This window comes from Diabrotica virgifera, chromosome 6 (assembly GCF_917563875.1).
Source record: "Diabrotica virgifera virgifera chromosome 6, PGI_DIABVI_V3a".
Lineage (NCBI taxonomy): Eukaryota > Metazoa > Arthropoda > Insecta > Coleoptera > Chrysomelidae > Diabrotica > Diabrotica virgifera.
In genome coordinates, this window is record NC_065448.1 from 162,595,552 (window position 1) to 162,613,976 (window position 18,425).

The following is an 18,425-nucleotide window of genomic DNA, read 5'->3' on the forward strand; positions in this document are numbered from 1 at the left end:
TGGATGATTAGTTGAGGGGTTGCGTATTTTCCCCTCTCAGGATATAGCTCAGGTATCCAATTTTTCGTGCCTTGATCAAGTTGAGCAATTCTCTCTCAGTGTTTGCTCTTCTTAAGACTTCCTCGTTCTCACCCGATCTGTCCATGGTGTGCGGAACATTCTTCGCAAGGTCCACATTTTCGAAATGTGAAGAACCCAAAAATTCCTAACTAGTTAGCTAAGATCATGCCACTGTTCATAGCATATCTTCTATTTTCTGCAAACACATCAATGACCAGTACCTACCCATATCAAAATATGGAAAAACATGAACACGGTTCATTTGGTTTTATTGACATTTCCTTGACCTATGATAAGCCGTAATAACAAAAGTTTGATTGGGTTATATTTGGATTTATTTGTAACAGAAACGCAGCATTGTTAAATTTATAATGAGGTTCTTAATTGCATCATGCCTATTGATTTCCAGTATCATTTGTTTAAAGGTAAGTTTTAATAGAAAAGTTTTATTCCAACAGCTAAATATTTTCATTAAAATAAATCGATAATCATCTGTATTACTTAATTTGTATTTTTTTACTCTTTCTTTCCTTTTCGGAAATCGTTTTCAAAACAATTTTCGGAAATCGTTTTCAAAAAATAAATTAAAGAAATTATTTTGTTTCATTATATTAAAATAATCTAGCTGACAATTCAGTCTTATACATTTTCAGCTATGTTCTTGAAGAATGCATTTGATAGAGTAATACTCAAATATGTAATATATCTTCCGTATAATAGAGAAGTTTCCCTAAATATTATAAAAAATATCATAGAAAACATCTACTAGGTAAAACAACAAAATGGAAGTCAGAATAGATGGACAACTTACAGAATCTATAGATATAGACAGCGAAATAATACAGGGGGACTCATTGAGCCCTATGTTTTTCAATTTGATCATGGATGAAATCATCAAAAGTGTCAACAAAAAAAGAGGATACAGAATGGCATAAAAAGAAATAAAAACACTGTGTTACGCAGATGACGCAATATTGATAGCCCAAGATAAAGATAGTCTGCAAAGACTTGTCCACAGATTTAACATGACGGAATTTAATATGACAATCTCTTCTCAGAAAAATAAAGCAATAGTAACAAAGGACCAAGCAGACGTAAAATAGAAATTAATGGCATTAGTAATTAGTATTGAACAAATAATGGAAATAAAATACCTTGGAATTACACGATTCACCTATGGGGGACCACGACAAAGGCATGAGAGATAAATTACAAAAAGCAAGTAGACTGGCATGATCCCTTAATACCACTGTATGGAGAAACTGACATATTAACACTGAGATAAAGCCAAGAATTTATAAAGCCGGTGTAAGACCGATAATAACATATACATCAGAATAAGTCCCGCCACAGTCACAACACAAAGAGTAGTGGAAACGGCAGATATGAGAATACTGAGAGGAATTACAGGAATTATGCTATATCGAAAGAGAAGTGAAGACAGAAGAAAATGTTAGTTACAGTGTATAAACGAATGGACACTAAATAGAAAACAAAAGAAAATAACTAATAACAGGAAGAAACAACTACCAAAAAATTACAAACCTTTATAAATAAATAGTTGAGAAAAATCCTAAATATACAATATACTGGCCGGATAAGACAAAATAACAAACGTAGATCTATGGAGAAGAACAAAACAAGAGAAAATAACAGTCACGATTAAAAGAAGGAAATGGAACTGAATTGGACATAGGTACTCTAAGGAAGGACCGAAATAATAAATAAACATGCACTCGAATACCAACTAGACGGAAGAAGAAGAAGAGGAAGACCCGATTATAGCTGGAGAAGAACTGCAACAAAAGTTCAAGAAAGAATTGGCTTGAGATGGAGAGAAGTCACACAGAGAGCTAGAAATAGAGAGGAATGGAAAAGCGGGAGCTTTTATAAAGGAAATTTTGAAAGAATACAACAGAAGAGGATGCGCTGATCAAGCCAATCGGCAACTTTTGGCTAAGAAACGCAAGAGCGCCCAATACTCCCTAAGGAGCGAAGGCAATAGAGAGAGAGAGAGAGAGAGAGAGAGAGAGAGAGAGAGAGAAATCACAAAGTGCAATTGATACAGGCCTGTCTAATGAATGGACTTTCACCAAAACACAAGAATATACAGTGTCTTACAAAATGCAACAAATCTTTGCAACCGTCAGCTGGATATCTCATTGAGAACTAGAATACTTAAGTGCTATGTTTTCTCCACCTTGCTGAGATCTATTAATTATCTTATCAATTACAGAAGAGAGATCAAATGAATAATTTCTATATGGGAGAACCCATAAGACCCCTAAGTGTCAGGATAAACGAGCATGAAGCATATGTAGGTACATCACAAACCGAGACTTCGACAAATAATATAGGTATACAACACACCAGGGCAGCTTTATCCATTAGGCAATATAGGCAGTTGTCTAGGGCGGCATATTATGAGAGGGCGGCAAAAATACTGTACAAAAAATATTTGTATATAAAAATTATGGATCTGAGTTCTGTCATTAAAGAGTATGAAGCTCTTTCAAATTACTTTATCGCAAGGAAGCCAAAAAATTGTGCCCACATAAAACATATAAAGAAATAAGAAAGAGAAAAAGAAAAATTCAATTTGACGAGGGGGCCGATGATAAACTAAACTTTTCAGCTAGTGATGAGATGAAAATCCACACATTCTATATTATAATCGACACTCTGATAAGAGACCTGAATAGACGTCTGGAATCTTATCGACTTATTTTATCAACGTTTTCGTGTTATTAACAGATTTGGCAAAATTAAGCAATGAAGAAATTATTAAAGAAGCTGAAAATCTGATACAAAATAAAGACGATCAAGATACATCATTCATACATGAATGAATGCATTCACTTAAAGGGTCATTTGGATACCACAATAAAATCACAAATTGGCATACGTACACTACACAGTCACTAAAGGTGGATATGAGCTATTAAAATTCTAAGCAAAATTTGTTACATAAAGTTTTTAGATTTTTCATAAATAACTCAAAAACTATAAGATTTTGCAAAAAAGTTATTACCAAAATTGAAGCTAATAAAAAATCAAATAAATTCCTTACTGGAAAAACCTTTTTTCTACGAGCGTGTAAAAATGTCTACTTTCGCGCACGCATTTTAGTTTAGAAAGTTTCACTTTTCCGCACGCGTGTTACTTTTCCGCACGCGTGTTACTTTTCCGCACGCGGTTTTTACTTTTCCGCACGCGTGTTAATTTAGATATGTTAATATGGCCTTAAAGTAATTATAATACATGCAATAAACTAATGTTTAGATATTATTTACTAATTTATTTCAAATATATCTTATTGTGTTCCTCTTTTAATGAAATTAACGCGACAATTCGATGAAAATTATTTTGACATAATATTCGAGAGTCAAATCGGTAGACAATATCAGTCGTTTTGAATCATCGTCATGGAAACCAAGATCGTCGTCATGCTAACTAATTATATTGATTATTTCATTCATAGGAGATTCTGACCAATAGAAAGCTACAGAAATCTAAATTAAATTGATAATTTTTGATAATTTCCCGTCGTCAAGTATATTACGTCAGATGCCCTTCGTTGCTACGAAAAAATACATTCAGTGACATTAATTACAATTAATATTTTAAAAATTATAAAAGTGATGACTTTCAACCGTCAATATTTATAACAACTGTGTATTTAATTGTACTAATTTGAACTTACATAAATAAAGTACAATAAAATTTTGGTTTTGAACAGTTTTATTCATGAAATTATCGCAACAAATTGCACTCGATCTCTAAAATTAATATAGAATTTTAGAGCTCTTTTGCAATTACTACTGAAAGTTTGGTTTTGACAACATTGTCAAAGAATTAATTTGTGTATGTATTTTCATATTAATTAAATTAATTGATTAAGATTTGGTAATTTTTTAAAGACTCTTAGAAAAAATATTGTTCCTAACTCTTGCAGAAAGTGTCTTTTCCGCACTCGACTGCTTGGCGAACTCCCGCTTCGCGTCGCGTCGTCGTTCGGCAAACTGCAGTCGCGTGCGGAAAAGAATGATTTTCTGCACTTGTTAGGAAAATAACTATTAATGTTAACTAAAACTAAAAGTGAGTTATAGGTAATTGAATGTATATTTTTTTCGGCGAGTACGCAAATCTAAGTATTCAAGCTTAAATAACGGCAAAATGATGCATTTTATAATATAACCTTATTAAACATTTGTCAAAGTACTTGGAAATATCTATCAAATGAGCCCCCGAACAAGTTGATAGCATTAAAATTTAAGCACCAAATATTTTTCAAAATTTATCTTTTAAAATTTTTTCCAAAAAATGTATTGTTTTTTTTTAATAACTCCGTAAATTTTTACGATATCAGGTTTTCCTAAAACCATTTGAAAGTTAATTTTAATGGCTATTAAACCACGTTGAATTTAATATTTTAAACCCCTTACTTTTTTAAAAATAAAAGGGTAAATGGCCCCGGTTACATGATTCTCGCAGCAGAATTTAAGCTTTAAACGTTTCTATCTCGGTTATTTTTTACCCTACAGAAATAGTAAAAAGGTAAAATATTTGATACAGAAAAAACTAAAATTTGGTTATACATATTGGAGTTATTATCAAAAGAAAACGAAAATTACGATAATTTTAGAAATTTTTATTTTTACAAATTATATCTTTTTTTTCAAAAATATGCATTCTTAACCGGTCAAAATTGTTGAAATCATTAGGTACTTATGCTAATATAAAGAAATTCTTCTAAGGATTACTATACATTTTAATTTTTGTGAAAATGGCGTATGTTTATTTTTCACTTTTTCCTAAAAGGTTCTAAAGGGTTCTTTTATTTTCATCATAACTTGCTTAATTGTGATGCTATTAACTTCTACTGGAGCTCATTTGATAGGTACTCCGAAGTATTTTGACAAGTGCTAACTAAACAGGCATATTTTATAAAATGCATCATTTTCCCGTTATTTAAGTTTGAATACTTAGATTTGAGTACTCGTCGAAAAAAATATACATTCAATTACCCATAACTCACTTTGAATTAACATCAGTTTAGTTCTTTAAGGCAGGCCGCAAATCAAAGAAACATAAAACGTAAATTACGTTTCATGGAAATAAAACAGTTCTAAACAAATATACGTCCGGCCATTTATGAAACTCTCCGAAAATAAAAATGTGTCATGAGCATGAATCACACTCGTTTCATTGGTAGGCGGACTTTGAGATTTGTTTAGCAGTGTTTTAGTTTCATGAAACATGTTTTTCGTTTCATGTTTCATGTTTTCCGTTTCATGTTTCTTTGGTGTATGGCTTGGCTTAGTGAGGAGTGTATTCAGCTTTTTATTATCTTCAATTTTGGTAATAATAACTTTTTTGTAAAAGCTTATAATTTTTGAGTTATACGTGAAAAAGAGCTTCAAAAAACAGCTTTTTACGAAAAAATAAAATCTTTGATCTTTAATAACTCAAAAAGTATTGATTTATATTAATAACTTTATATAACAAATTTTGCTTAGAATTTGTCTCTCTAACGATTTATTGTATTATTAAAAAAAATTCACCCTCGAGAAGGGGTGGCATCCATCACCACGGTAAAAGCGCAAGTTGGCATCACGTCACCTTTATTCCTTGAGGTGTCCTCTAACTATTCATTAATTTTCATGAAAATCGATAAAGGCTCAACGAAATCGGAGGTGAAAACCTTCAGTGACTGCACTAAGTGGACTGGAAGATATTTTCCCTAATTTTGACATTGCTTTGCACATTTATTTGTGCATCCCAGTTGCCAACGTGTCCCTCTGAAAGGTCATTTTCGAAAATGTCAAGAATTAAAAATAATTTCCGATCAAGTATGACCCAAGAACGTGTTAACAATTTGTCGATTTTGTCAAGAAATTTTTTTTTAAAGTCTCTGATGTGATCGAACTGGAATGACAATTTTTTCTGTTATAGGTATATAAAAATTGTAGTTTAAATCCATTTTTAGTGTATTCTTATTTAAATAAAAATTTCTGCAATTTTTTTGGCAAAAATGGTACATGTTTCAAGGGCGGCTACTAGAGAATTGCTTAGGGCGTCAATTGACCTAAACGCGGCCCTGCAGCACACTATACACAAACATGTAATTCGTAAACACAATACAATAATACAAACACAGATTTGTTAAAATAAATAATATGGGCACGCCAGGTTTTCTCAACACGACTCTTCCTTATCGGCAAAGTCTACGAGAAGTGTACGGTAAATTGAATCTGTAATTACAAAAAAAAAAGAAATATGTAGGTATGTCTTTTTACTCACTTTATAACGCTCAAAAAATTACGGGTTCTGGATTTCAATGCATATTTTTTTATAATTCTCGTATCAAAGTTACGCGTAAAGTTAGTCGTATTGATGACAGTTGAGAAAACGTGGGTGACCCAAATAATATACTCACGGACAAAAACATTGCATATGCATGTAGAATGAAATTTTTTGTGCTGTTTGCTGTTATCCTTAGCCCCCTGTATCATAGGAATAGGATTTCTTTTTCGAATGCGTTGTTTTAAAATATCATATAAATGCTATAAAATGGATTTAAATCTGATCTGAACTTTATGTTGGCCAGTATAATTTTTAAATTGAATTTCATCAAGGAAAGTCTTCACTATGCTAGCGACAAGAAGACGCGCATTAACATCAATAGGTATGTCATTTCCAATATGGCTTTCAAATTTCAAAACATGATCTTATGTTTTTAATGTAACATATTACTTGGCATTCGCCTAACCACCTCCACGTGTTCGGTATGTCCTTTCAAAGCAATACCGCTCCGTAGTACTATGCCGCCACCATCAAAACTAACGCTCTGCATAAAGTTACAACTGACATATTGTTCGCCAACTCCTCTGTAGACGAAGTTTTGTAAATATAGGGCTTTTCATCGACTGTCAATTGTTTCGAGCTTCTGTCAGGTGTCACATAATATTAATATATCTACGTCATACGTCGTTGGTGTGTATTATTGTAGATACCAATAACGTATGACGTAGATATATTAATATTATGTGACACATGACAGAAGCTCGAAAAAAATGACTGTGAATGAAAAGCCCTATTGCTTTCACATGATGAACGCTATACCAGATGTAACCTCATACAGAGTGTTAATTTTGGTGGTTGCGGTATAATGTTATGGAGTGGTATTTCTTGGAAAGGAGATACCGAACTTGTGGAGGTGATTGGGTGAATGACAGCTGATATGTACACTAAAAACCTTTTAGAAGATCATGTTTCGCCATTTGGTAGCCATATTAAATAACAAATTCGTGTTAATGCACCATGACGCAGGACTTCATCTCGGTAGAATAGTGAATACTTACCTGGATGAGATTCAATCTAAAAAATATATTGGTCACCATATAGCCCATATCAAGTTTAAATCCGATTATATCTACCATTTATATAATACTTACTTCAACACATCACATTCGGAAAAGAAACCCTATTCCTATGACACTGGGGGCAGCACAAAAAGTTTTATTTCACACGACTAATAGTGTCTGCCCTTCAGGGACGATTTTTAAAAAATAATTATTTAATTTACAAATGAGAGAAAATGAACTGTATTGCGTTCTAACAGTTACAATGTTAAAAATCAGACTTTACTGTACAAAGGTAGGTTAGGGTGGTTCGAAAAAAACTTTTTTTTTTTTATTTCAGATCGCTATAGTGCGCAAAAGTTGCTATTGGTATAGACTTGAAAAAAGCACTAATTATTATTTTTTTATTAATTTGTCTTCCGGTCGCGCAATGCCATCGAAATTAGCAAAAATTGTGAAAAACCTTAATTTTTCATATATTTTTTTAACAGGCCAGATGGTTTTAATTGCGTTCCTATACCATGAATTAACTACTAAAAGCATGTAAAATCAATATAAATGCACTTAGTATACATTTGTTTCATATCTTCCGGTCGCGCAACATAATACAAAATGAGTAAAATTAGTAGGTTTTGCAAAATTTCAAAGTTTGACTGTTTGGTACAATTTAATCATACGACTTTTAGAGATGGTATATGTAGTTTAATTTAATTACAATAATATATTTAAAATCCACGCATATAAGATAAATTTTGATATTCACGTGGAATTCGGTCGCGCAGCTGCGTCAAAAACAGCAGACTACCGAGATACGAGGCAAAAGTGACGAATGCCAGCGAAGCGCGCGCTGCCACAAATAAAGATACATATGGAAATACCTCTACAATGGAGTATTTGTCTTCTCTATTACATCTCCATTACAACGATCTGCCATTCCACCACCTTTTCCAACACTTAGATGAAAATACAACAGGCCCAGTAGGATATTCCGGACCGATTGGAAAGGCCCTACCTGATTGTGAAAGACTACCACTTATTGATTTTAATCCTATTGATTGTGAGATTCCAAAAGTTGACAAGCATATTCTTAGCAAGCACCAATAATTGTACTTGCTTGAGATATCAGAAGTCATCAAGTCAGGACATTGTTCAGAAGACTTTGTAGTGGGTACGTGATCCTATCCCAACGTCACATTCAAGATGGCTTACTACTGCAAACCGAGTTTTGCGTTTCTACATCAGTGTGTCCAACCCTTCTGAAAATCTGAGAGAGATTGTCACATTCATTCTCAAATGTTATAATTATGCCTATGTGGTTTGCCATAAAAATAAACCACAAATTCACAGATGGGCCTAGACATGATTACAAAATCATTGAATATTCAAGGTACTTACCAGAAGAGCTTCTTCAAGTTGTTGATCCCGTTTTACAACGGAATGCTTACTTTGCCCATCCCGAAAATTTACTTTTGGCTATGGTAACTGATGACAGAAACCATATCCGAGAGCTGGGCTTTAGGCGTATCATGAAGGAAAAGCAAACAATATCTGAAAGTGACTCTATCAGAATCTTTAAACCACCAAACTTAAACTTTGAAGCTAAATAGTATTACGAAATTATCAAATAGAATACCAGTACACTGACTCCCCTCTGCTGCTCTGCTGCTAAGAACATTGATTAATAGAAGAGATAAAACAGTATGTGAGCGATGACTTCAAGCCTGTTATGAGTATAGATACTTTGCCATGCCATACACAGGCAGTTGAAAGATGCGTTAAGCTAGTGACCGTAGCTTCAATTAAAGTGTGTGGACACAGTTCCAGAGACGGCTATATTAGAACCACATTCTTGCACCGTTCAGCGATGCCAACGATTAAAATCAACAACATCTGGTAGTCTTTCACAATCAGGTAGAGCCTTTCCAATCGGTCCGGATATCCTATAGTGCCTGTTGTATTTCCATCTAAGTGTTGGAAAAGGTGGCGGAATGGCAGTTCGTTGTAATGGAGAAGACAAATACTCCATTGTAGAGGTCTTCCCACATGTATCTCTATTTGTGGCTGCGCGAGCTTCGCTGGCATTCGTCATTTCGCCTCGCCTCTCGGTAGTCTGCTGTTTTTGACGAAGCTGCGCGACCTAATTCCACTTGAATATCAAAATGTATCTTAGATGCTTGGATTTTAAATATATTATTGTAATTGAATTAAACTATAGCATCTCTAAAAGTGGAATGATTAAATTATACTAAACAGTCAAACTTTGAAATTTTGCAAAAACTACTAATTTTACTCGTTGCGCTTACCCTTGTATTACGTTGCGCGACCGGAAGATATGAAACAAATGTATAATAAGTGCATTTATATTGATTTTACATACTTTTAGTAGTTAATTCATGGTATAGGAACGCAATTAAAACCATCTGGCCTGTTCAAAAAAAAAATTTGAAAAATTAAGGTTTTTCACAATTTTTGCTAACTTCGATGGCATTGCGCGACCGGAAGACAAATTAATAAAAAAATAATAATTAGTGCTTTTTTCAAGTCTATACCAATGGCAACTTTTACGCACTATAGCGATCTGAAATAAGAAAAAAAAATTTTTCGAACCACCCTAAGGTAGGTATATATCAGACAGGGCCGGTTCTAGGGTTTTGAGCGCCCCGGGCAAAACAGAATTTGGTGCCCTTTCATACTAATATACAAATTTACTGCAAATATAAACAATAGTAAAAAAGGCAAACAATCAAAATTTCATTATAAAGAACTATGTAAAAATATATTTATTCAAGAAATGGAACAATAGTTACTATTTATAAATAATACCTATTGTACTATTTCTTGAATAAATATATTTTTACATATATTTTATATATAACTGATGCAACATATGGCATAACGAGCGCATTTGAAGTTCAAGCGACGAAGGAGCCAAACAAAAGATTAAGACAAATTCATATTGTCAACTAACAGAAAAAATGTGTATAAACGTTGTACAATACCAAAAAAGATGTTGATTGTGCTCTTCATCTCCAATCACTAAATTGAGGGAGTGTCATCCACATGGTATAAAAACAGCACGAAGATATTCCTTGCAAACACGAGCTTGTATACCTTTATTTTTTCCCTTCATGTTAGAGCCGTTGTCATATCCTTGGCATCTACAATCATCTAAATTCAATTGAAAATCATTGATTCATTGTTTTATTATATAATGAGTAGGCCTGTGACTCGATACCTAGAACCAAGGCTATGGGAAGCAATGGAAGAAAGACATCTAAGTGTCTCTTCGAAAATTGAACTTCTATGACAAGAAGTATCCTGACTTATGGGTGTGAAAATTGTACAATAAATAAGAAAACCTAAAACACAATCAGAGTAATAGAGATGGAATTCCTAAGGCGAAGCTGCAGAGTAACAAAAAGACAGAATAAATAACAAAGAGATTAAGAAAATAATGGGGATGAACTCAGATATAATAGACTAGACATAAAGAAGCAATTAACCTGGTACTGAGAAGAGCAAACAAAAAACGTTAGATAAACAGAATGACAGAGCAGAGCCCGATAGGAAAACGAAAGAGAGGCAGACCCCGAAGATCGTTCAGAGATGAAGTGGACGAAGCAACGGATAGAAGAAATCTGCGGGAAGGGGACTGGCAAAACAGAAAGAACTGGAGAAAACGGTTGAGTGAAGGAATACACTGAAAACTGTGGAAATCTTTAGAAAGGATGCAGGGTGTTTCTAAATAAGTACGACAAACTTTAATGAGTAATTGTACATGAAAAAATAATGATAGTTTGTTCTATAAACGCATTTCCGAGAAACGAGGTATTGAAATATTTCTAGCAAACTGACGATTTATTTATTGCTCTAAAATTATTGTGCATTTTTTTATATAAAATCAAGCATTTTATATCCATCATTGGCGCGCATATGGGTAATAGTGTAAATTAAAAAAATAGCACGCCACTGAAATATTTCAAAAAAAAAATCATTTTAGAATTCCTCGTTTAATTTGTGACAAAAAATCTACCCTTTTTTTATACGACGCGCCGTTTTTGTGCAAAAATAAAACATCTTAACGCTTACAAAGTACTCGAAATAGGTTTCTGTACATTCATCTGAAAAACTTATCATTCCTAATCGTCAATAGTCATAGTTTGGTAAAAAAATAAAACAATAAATAAATCACTTTACAATGAAAGAATACCTAGGTAATAATATATTTACTAAGACCGATCAGAATAAAAATTTTAAAAAATCACTTCAAATGTTCAAAATTTTCGTCGTTTACCTCATGACAATGTGCGATAGTGCGATTGAATATTATGATTTCCTACCATAAAATTAATTATTCATTAATTTTTTTTATTACGTAGATAGCAACTTACCCTTACCTAAATCTATATAATATGTAACATAGAGATAGATAGATAGCAACTTATCTAAATCTATATATGTAACATGTAACATAAATAGAATAAAAATTCATTAATTCCACAATATCTTACAAAACTTTTTTTATTTCACAAAGCACGCGCGCCATTGTTAATAGAAATTTACAGAAAGACTGAATATTAGAATATTATTTAACCAATGAGGCATATAACATTAACGCCAGTATAGTATCGCTGACTATTCTTAAGTTTGTTGATAATAGGCCAGGGTAATAAGACAAAAATATACCCTGTTCGTGACACTTCAGCAGCCAGGGTACTGAAGCGTTTTTTCGACAGATAATACCTATAGGAACAAATTATAACTATTTCCTGCGTAGGATCTGGCGGCCATTTTTATTTATAAACAATTAACTGTAAAAAATGGCATTTTCCCCTTTTTTTTCAAATCAACGGAAAACAGTGAAACTTATGATTTTTTTAGTACAAATATCTTCGAGAAAAAATTAGTGTACAGTTTTGAAATTTTTGTCAAATGAGGGTTCTTTGGTGCTTAATATGTGATAAAAATTTCAAAGCGATTCATTCAATTGTTTAAATTTTATTCAAATTGTTTATCCCAGAGAGCATTTTTTTTGCAATAACATAAGTCAGAAAAAAATGACCTTAGAACCATTCCACAGGTGTCAAATGAAAGAGCATGAGCTACATTTTCAACATGGTTTAAAAAAGTCAATAAAAAATGCATTTATTAGTAATAAATAATTATGCAAAAGTATCGTCAATTTTTCTTTATAAACTTTTTGAATAACTTTTTCCAAAAAAATTAACTTTTTTACCCTGTTTTAAGTGCACAACTACCAAGTAACGTTATCTATATCATAATTGATAAAAAATTGTAATAAATATGACATAATTTCTTATATAACAAAATAAAAAGTTTATAAGGAAAGATTTACGATACTTTTGCATAATTATTTATTACTAATAAATGCAATTTTTATTCACTTTTTTAAACCAAGTTGAAAATATAGCTCATGCTTTTTCATTTGACACCTGTGGAATGGTTCTAACGTCATTTTCTTCTAACTTATGTTATTGCAAAAAAATGCTCTCTGGGATAAACAATTTGAATAAAAATAATAAATGATGGTTTTGCTTGTTTTATTTCCTTTACTCGGTTTGAGTACTGAAAGTTCCTCTGCTGTCTTTTTTCCTAGACGAATGAAGGCGGAATGTGATCGTTTCCCTTTCGTTTTCTATATTCGTCGTCTGCTGTCTTATTAATTGAAAAAGTCACAGATTAAGGATGTACCAGTAAGAATTTTCTACACGAAAAGTCTCAGGTTTAAATTACTATTTACCATTTTAATTTTTATTAAATTGGTGGATTCTGCATCTGAGACTCTTCAATTTGTTAATTTGAATAAAATTTAAACAATTGAATGAATCACTTTGAAATTTTTATCACATATTAAGCACCAAAGAACCCTTATTTGACAAAAATTTCAAAGCTGCAGACTAATTTTTACAACAGTTATTGCGAAAATAATTTTTTTTGCAATACCGACCTTTTTTCGCAATTATATTAACAATAAATGAGTACATCAAACTTTGTAATACGTCATGTTAAAGCTTTTTCCATAATCTCTAAGATATTTGTAGTAAAAAAACCCTAAATTTTCCTGTTTTCCACTGATTTGAAAAAAAAGTGAAAAATGCCATTTTTTGACACTTAATTGTTTATAAATAAAAATGGCCGCCAGATCCTACGCAGGAAATAGTTACAATTTGCTCTTATAGGTATTACCTGTCGAAAAAACGTTTCAGTACCCTGGCTGTTCAAGTGTCATGGAGAAAACCTTATTACCCTGGACTATAATTTAAAATTTGATCTTCCTCTACATATTTTTAAGTAGATTGTTGACATACGTTATAAGTGACAAATAACCTTTTAAAAAAAATGAACAAACTTTTTAGATCGTAAAAGAATTTGTCGGCAGTCTGCATTAACTTTGTATGAGTGATGCAAGCCATAACAATTCTTAGTTTGCATTATTTTTAATAGTGGGCTTTGGTTTTAATCTATTAATTTTTATTTTGAGTTATGAATTCTGACTATAGATAGAAACAGTTTTCTTTTAAATTAAATAATATTATTAGACTTATTCAATTATATTAAGAAAAATGCTAAAAGTTAATATATAAAATATTATTTTCCTCGACACCGTAAGGTACAAGGGGACAGCTTAAGTAAGTAATATAAAAATATTTTATTTTTATATGGGCGTCCCTCAAAATTTGGCGCCCCGGGCGACCGCCCGGCTTGCCTGCCCCTTTATTCGGCGCTGATATCAGACTGAATTATATTCCACGAAATAAAATACATTACACATTGGAAAAATAATAAATAATACACAAGTTGCAGTTTTGAAATAAGGTCGACCATAGTTCAGGCGTTGACGCATTGGATTTAGGGTAGTGGCTTATAATATGGGGTCAATGGCTATAACTCACGTTAATTTCAAAATAACGAATATTTTTGTCCGTGAGTGTATAATATAAAAAACGCTGGACGGAAGGGCCGCTCGAGAACTTTATCGTACCGATCTATTATCGTTATCGTACTAGATACTGACATTCTATAAAAATAATAGTCATACTTTCATTTCAAATTAGTTCATTTTTCTGAGAAATTAATAGTTTACAATATTTACATTTTACTGCATGGATTTTAATGAAATTTTGGGAGTAGCCTAATCTCCTAATTCAAAGTCTATCCTATATACTATATACTATGGAGCTTTTATCATGTGGGCGGTTCCCACCACTTCTCGTGGATAGAACATTTTTATTTTCGAATTGCATGGAGCAAAAGGAAGAATTTTAAGAAAATTTAAAAATGCGCTCCATAATTTGTTCTTATTTTTTTCAAAAACCTTTCATTTTAAACCCGTCCAACTTTTTGAAAGTAGAAATAACACTATATTAAGAGGTATTGCAAAAGAAAAACAATGCATTTCAATTCTGGTGGATGAGGGGTTAAATGTATGTACTTCTCATTTTTCCTTAAAGTACATTATTCATATTTTTTTTGCACCATATCTCGCTTAGTTTGAATGTAACCGACATTTAACGGTGCTCGTTTTAAAGGCCTTTTCAAACACTACAAAAGCATGAGCACTTTGAGCATGCACCAAAAAACAAACTCTTTTTACCTACCATATCTCTTTTTGTATTATAGAAAATTTACGAAGGAACGAAGCTCTTTGTTATTTATAATCTAAAAAAAAATTTATATAGTGTTTTTAGTTTGATGCATAGTTTTTAAGGTATTCACAAAAAACCGTCCGAAAACGTGTAATTTTTAAATGAAAATGGCCAATTTTCAACTACGCATAACTCAAAAAGTATTGAGTTCTCAAAAAAAGTATAGATCAATTTTTACTTAAAAATAGGTTCTCTAGCTACTTCCATGTTTATTTTGACCAACAAATTTTCCATCCCCTTGAAGGGGTGGGAATTGCCCAAAGATAAAAGCTCCATAGTATATAGGGTAGATTTTGTTTCTTGAGCTATTCCCTACTTACTGTGAAAATATCAAGTACATCGATGTAGTAGGATGGAATTCGGAGCCAAATACTCTCATTGACTGCCCTATAATAATGCTCTGCTATGATCGCGTGAGAGAGGACACACACAAGATTCTAGCAAAATTTATATTTTCTGTAACTTTTCGAGTTTTTGAGTTACAGCAAACAGTTTTATATCATTACAAAGGTAATTTTGCATTCTTCCAAAATATGTAAAAATATACAGGGCCTATCAAAAGGATTAAAATTTTGTTTTCATTTCCGGTTCAACCGGAAGCCATATTGTGGGAAAAATTTATTATTGTAATAGACAATAAAGTACTATATATGTCTGCCAAATTTCAAATTTTAGTTTCTATTACAGAGGAAGTTACGGGCACTCGAATATTTTTTTATAAAAAAATCATAACTCCTCTCCTATGAGGAGTTAAGAAATCTGACTAATGCTATTCAATTTACCGATAGGATATCAAAAATATATCAAAAAATAAACAAATTCCTTGAAGCCATTTTTGAGAAAATCTAGTTCAAAGTTATGTCAAATTTTGACCCCTTAAATATAGGTAACCCATAACTTTTTCTGAAAAACGATAATATTCTTGTTGTAGCCCCATTTTTAGGCTATATAAATATTTTTTCAAATTAAATTTATCTTATACAAGTTTTTAGATTGGTAGGGAAATGTGTCGGGTGGGCGGTCAGCCATGCTGGCCGCCATTTTGGATTTGGAAATGTCAAATTCCGTATTTCTATTTACCTATCGATGAGCTAACTTTGAGTTAAATTTCATTCGTTTTGGTCAAAATTTGCAAATATGGGCCCCAAATAACCCCCCTATTTCGGCCCCCCTTTGAGAGATTTTTTTCAAAAACCTTAGTTTCTTGACAAAATTCTACTCATACCGAATTTCATCGAAATCGGTCCAGTAGTTTTTGCTGAGCGGTGGCGACATACGTACGTACTTCCGACATGTTTTTTTATTTGCTTTTTAGACTCAGGGGGACTCAAAACGTCGAAAAAAAGTGAAATCTGAAATTTTTTTTTTGCACGATCCTATAACTTTATCTATTATACTCATACTACGTATGTAGTACGATAAAGTAAAAAACTGAAATTGCGACTAATTATGACCAATAATATTAAAATGTCACACTAAAACAGCTTTTGAGCAACGTTACATTTTATTAATTTTTTTAGGCTGCACCAACGATGACAGCCGAAGAACAACAAAAAGAAATAAAAAAAATTGAAAAATTTCAACGAGAATGTACAAAAGAAGTAAACATCGATACTGTCACTATGTTCAAAAATATGAACAATTTTGGCACTACAGTGGATCCGATATATATGGACTATTTATCATGTTACTATAAAAAACTAGGTTTTCAAGACGTAGATGGAAAAATTGAATACGAGAAAATGCTCGATTTCTTTGGTGTTTTTTCCGTAGGAGTAGATCGTTCGTATATAATCAATAAATGTAAAGATACTAGGGGATCTAGTCACGGTGAAAAAGCCTATAGTGCAATGAAGTGTGTAGTGAATAATATACAATAATAATAATGATATATCAATATAAATTTGATGTTTCGATTCTCACTACGGAAATCATTTTCAAAAAAATATTATTTTAAAAATGTGAGTTTTTATTGTAACCGAATTCTTTAGACGTTTTGTTTTTCAAACTGACGTGTGACCCACTTACTTGGTCCCGATCTTGTAGGCAAATGACCATGCTTTTCTTTGAATTCTGAGGGTGCTGTTTGTGCCCTGAGGACAGTGGCGTAGCTGAAGATTGGGGGGCCACCCGCGACAATTTTTGTGGGCCCCCGTATTATAAACATAACGACAACTAATGCAGTATAATTACATACTAAAATATGTGTAAATGACAATGTTTGGCCTTTCTTTAATAAGTCTTCATCAGTTAGTGTTAATAGATTTTTGCGAATAGACATGAAAACCTATGATATACATGTCTCTTAATACGACAAACGTATTAGTAAGTTGTTGCAATATTATAACTAAATTTACATTGAAAACATGAACTTCAAAACTTTTTTGCTATTAAGTAATTTTTTTCGGCGCAGCTGAGCCCATTGTAAAATTTTTTCTACGTTTTATTGGTTTATTTTTAAATTCCGGTATAATACCTCACTTCTTCTACTATTCCTGCTGCTTCTGCTAAAGTTTCGAAAACAAATTTCTCATTTCTCAAAGATTATAACGCGATTTTTCAAAAAGTTGAAGGGCGGCCGTTAACTCTACCGTTTCAGATTGCAAAAGTTTTAATGTTAGATTAATAAAGTTAAGTATTTTAGATCGAATAGTAATGTTAACGGCAAATTCAAAATTATTTATATGCTCTAATAATGCATAGGGGAGAATGGGGGAATGGGAACCACTTAACTATATTCTTTAATAAAAAATAAATTTTAGGGTATATAAAAAATCGGTCCAGGCTGAGAGCTACTTTAAAATGTTAATTATCCTTCGCTATTATTATTGCGTAAATTTATTTAGTTATGTTAAAGTTATTGTGAAAATACTAAATATAGTGAATGGCTCCAATTGCCCCAATAGGTCGGGTAATAAAGAACCACAATTTATTTTAAGTTTTATCTGTATTAAATTTTTAATTTTCATAACAAAAATAGTAATACATTGTTTTTAACTCATTTTGTTTAAACAAAAGTCACAGAGATAATCTTTAGCTGTGTCAACCCCCGAACAATCTGCATGTACCCATCGACCACAAGCTGTACAGCGATACCACAGTTCTGCCACTTTTCCCAGAATCATAGCAGATCAAACATAAATCTGTTTCATCTTCATTATCCGAGTTATCATCACAAAGGTCTTTATCACTGACATTTTCTTCATCCGATGAGTCCCATCTGATGAGTCTTCATAATGGTTCCCATTACCCGTTTTATTTAGAAAATTTTAACCTATGAAAAAAATTACCAAAACCAGGTGATTAAAAAAACAAATCACATGCAATTATTTTT

At 32.2% G+C, this 18,425-nt stretch overlaps 1 protein-coding gene across 1 annotated transcript; it reads left to right on the plus strand.

Moving 5' to 3' along the window:
• Positions 1-325: 325 nt before the first annotated feature.
• LOC114328382 (uncharacterized) lies at positions 326-17,051 on the plus strand. Its single transcript, XM_028277221.2, has 2 exons — positions 326-485; positions 16,612-17,051. The coding sequence occupies exons 1-2, from the start codon at positions 432-434 to the stop codon at positions 16,969-16,971; spliced, it is 414 nt and encodes a 137-aa protein (XP_028133022.1). The 5' UTR covers positions 326-431; the 3' UTR covers positions 16,972-17,051.
• The last annotated feature ends 1,374 nt before the right edge of the window (positions 17,052-18,425 follow it).

Excerpts from the sequence above, each read along its gene's own strand:
- LOC114328382 (XM_028277221.2), top strand. The coding sequence starts at position 432 with ATGAGGTTCTTAATTGCATCATGCCTATTGATTTCCAGTATCATTTGT. Across the intron at positions 486-16,611 it reads CCAGTATCATTTGTTTAAAG|GCTGCACCAACGATGACAGC; the intron begins GTAAGTTTTAAT and ends TAATTTTTTTAG.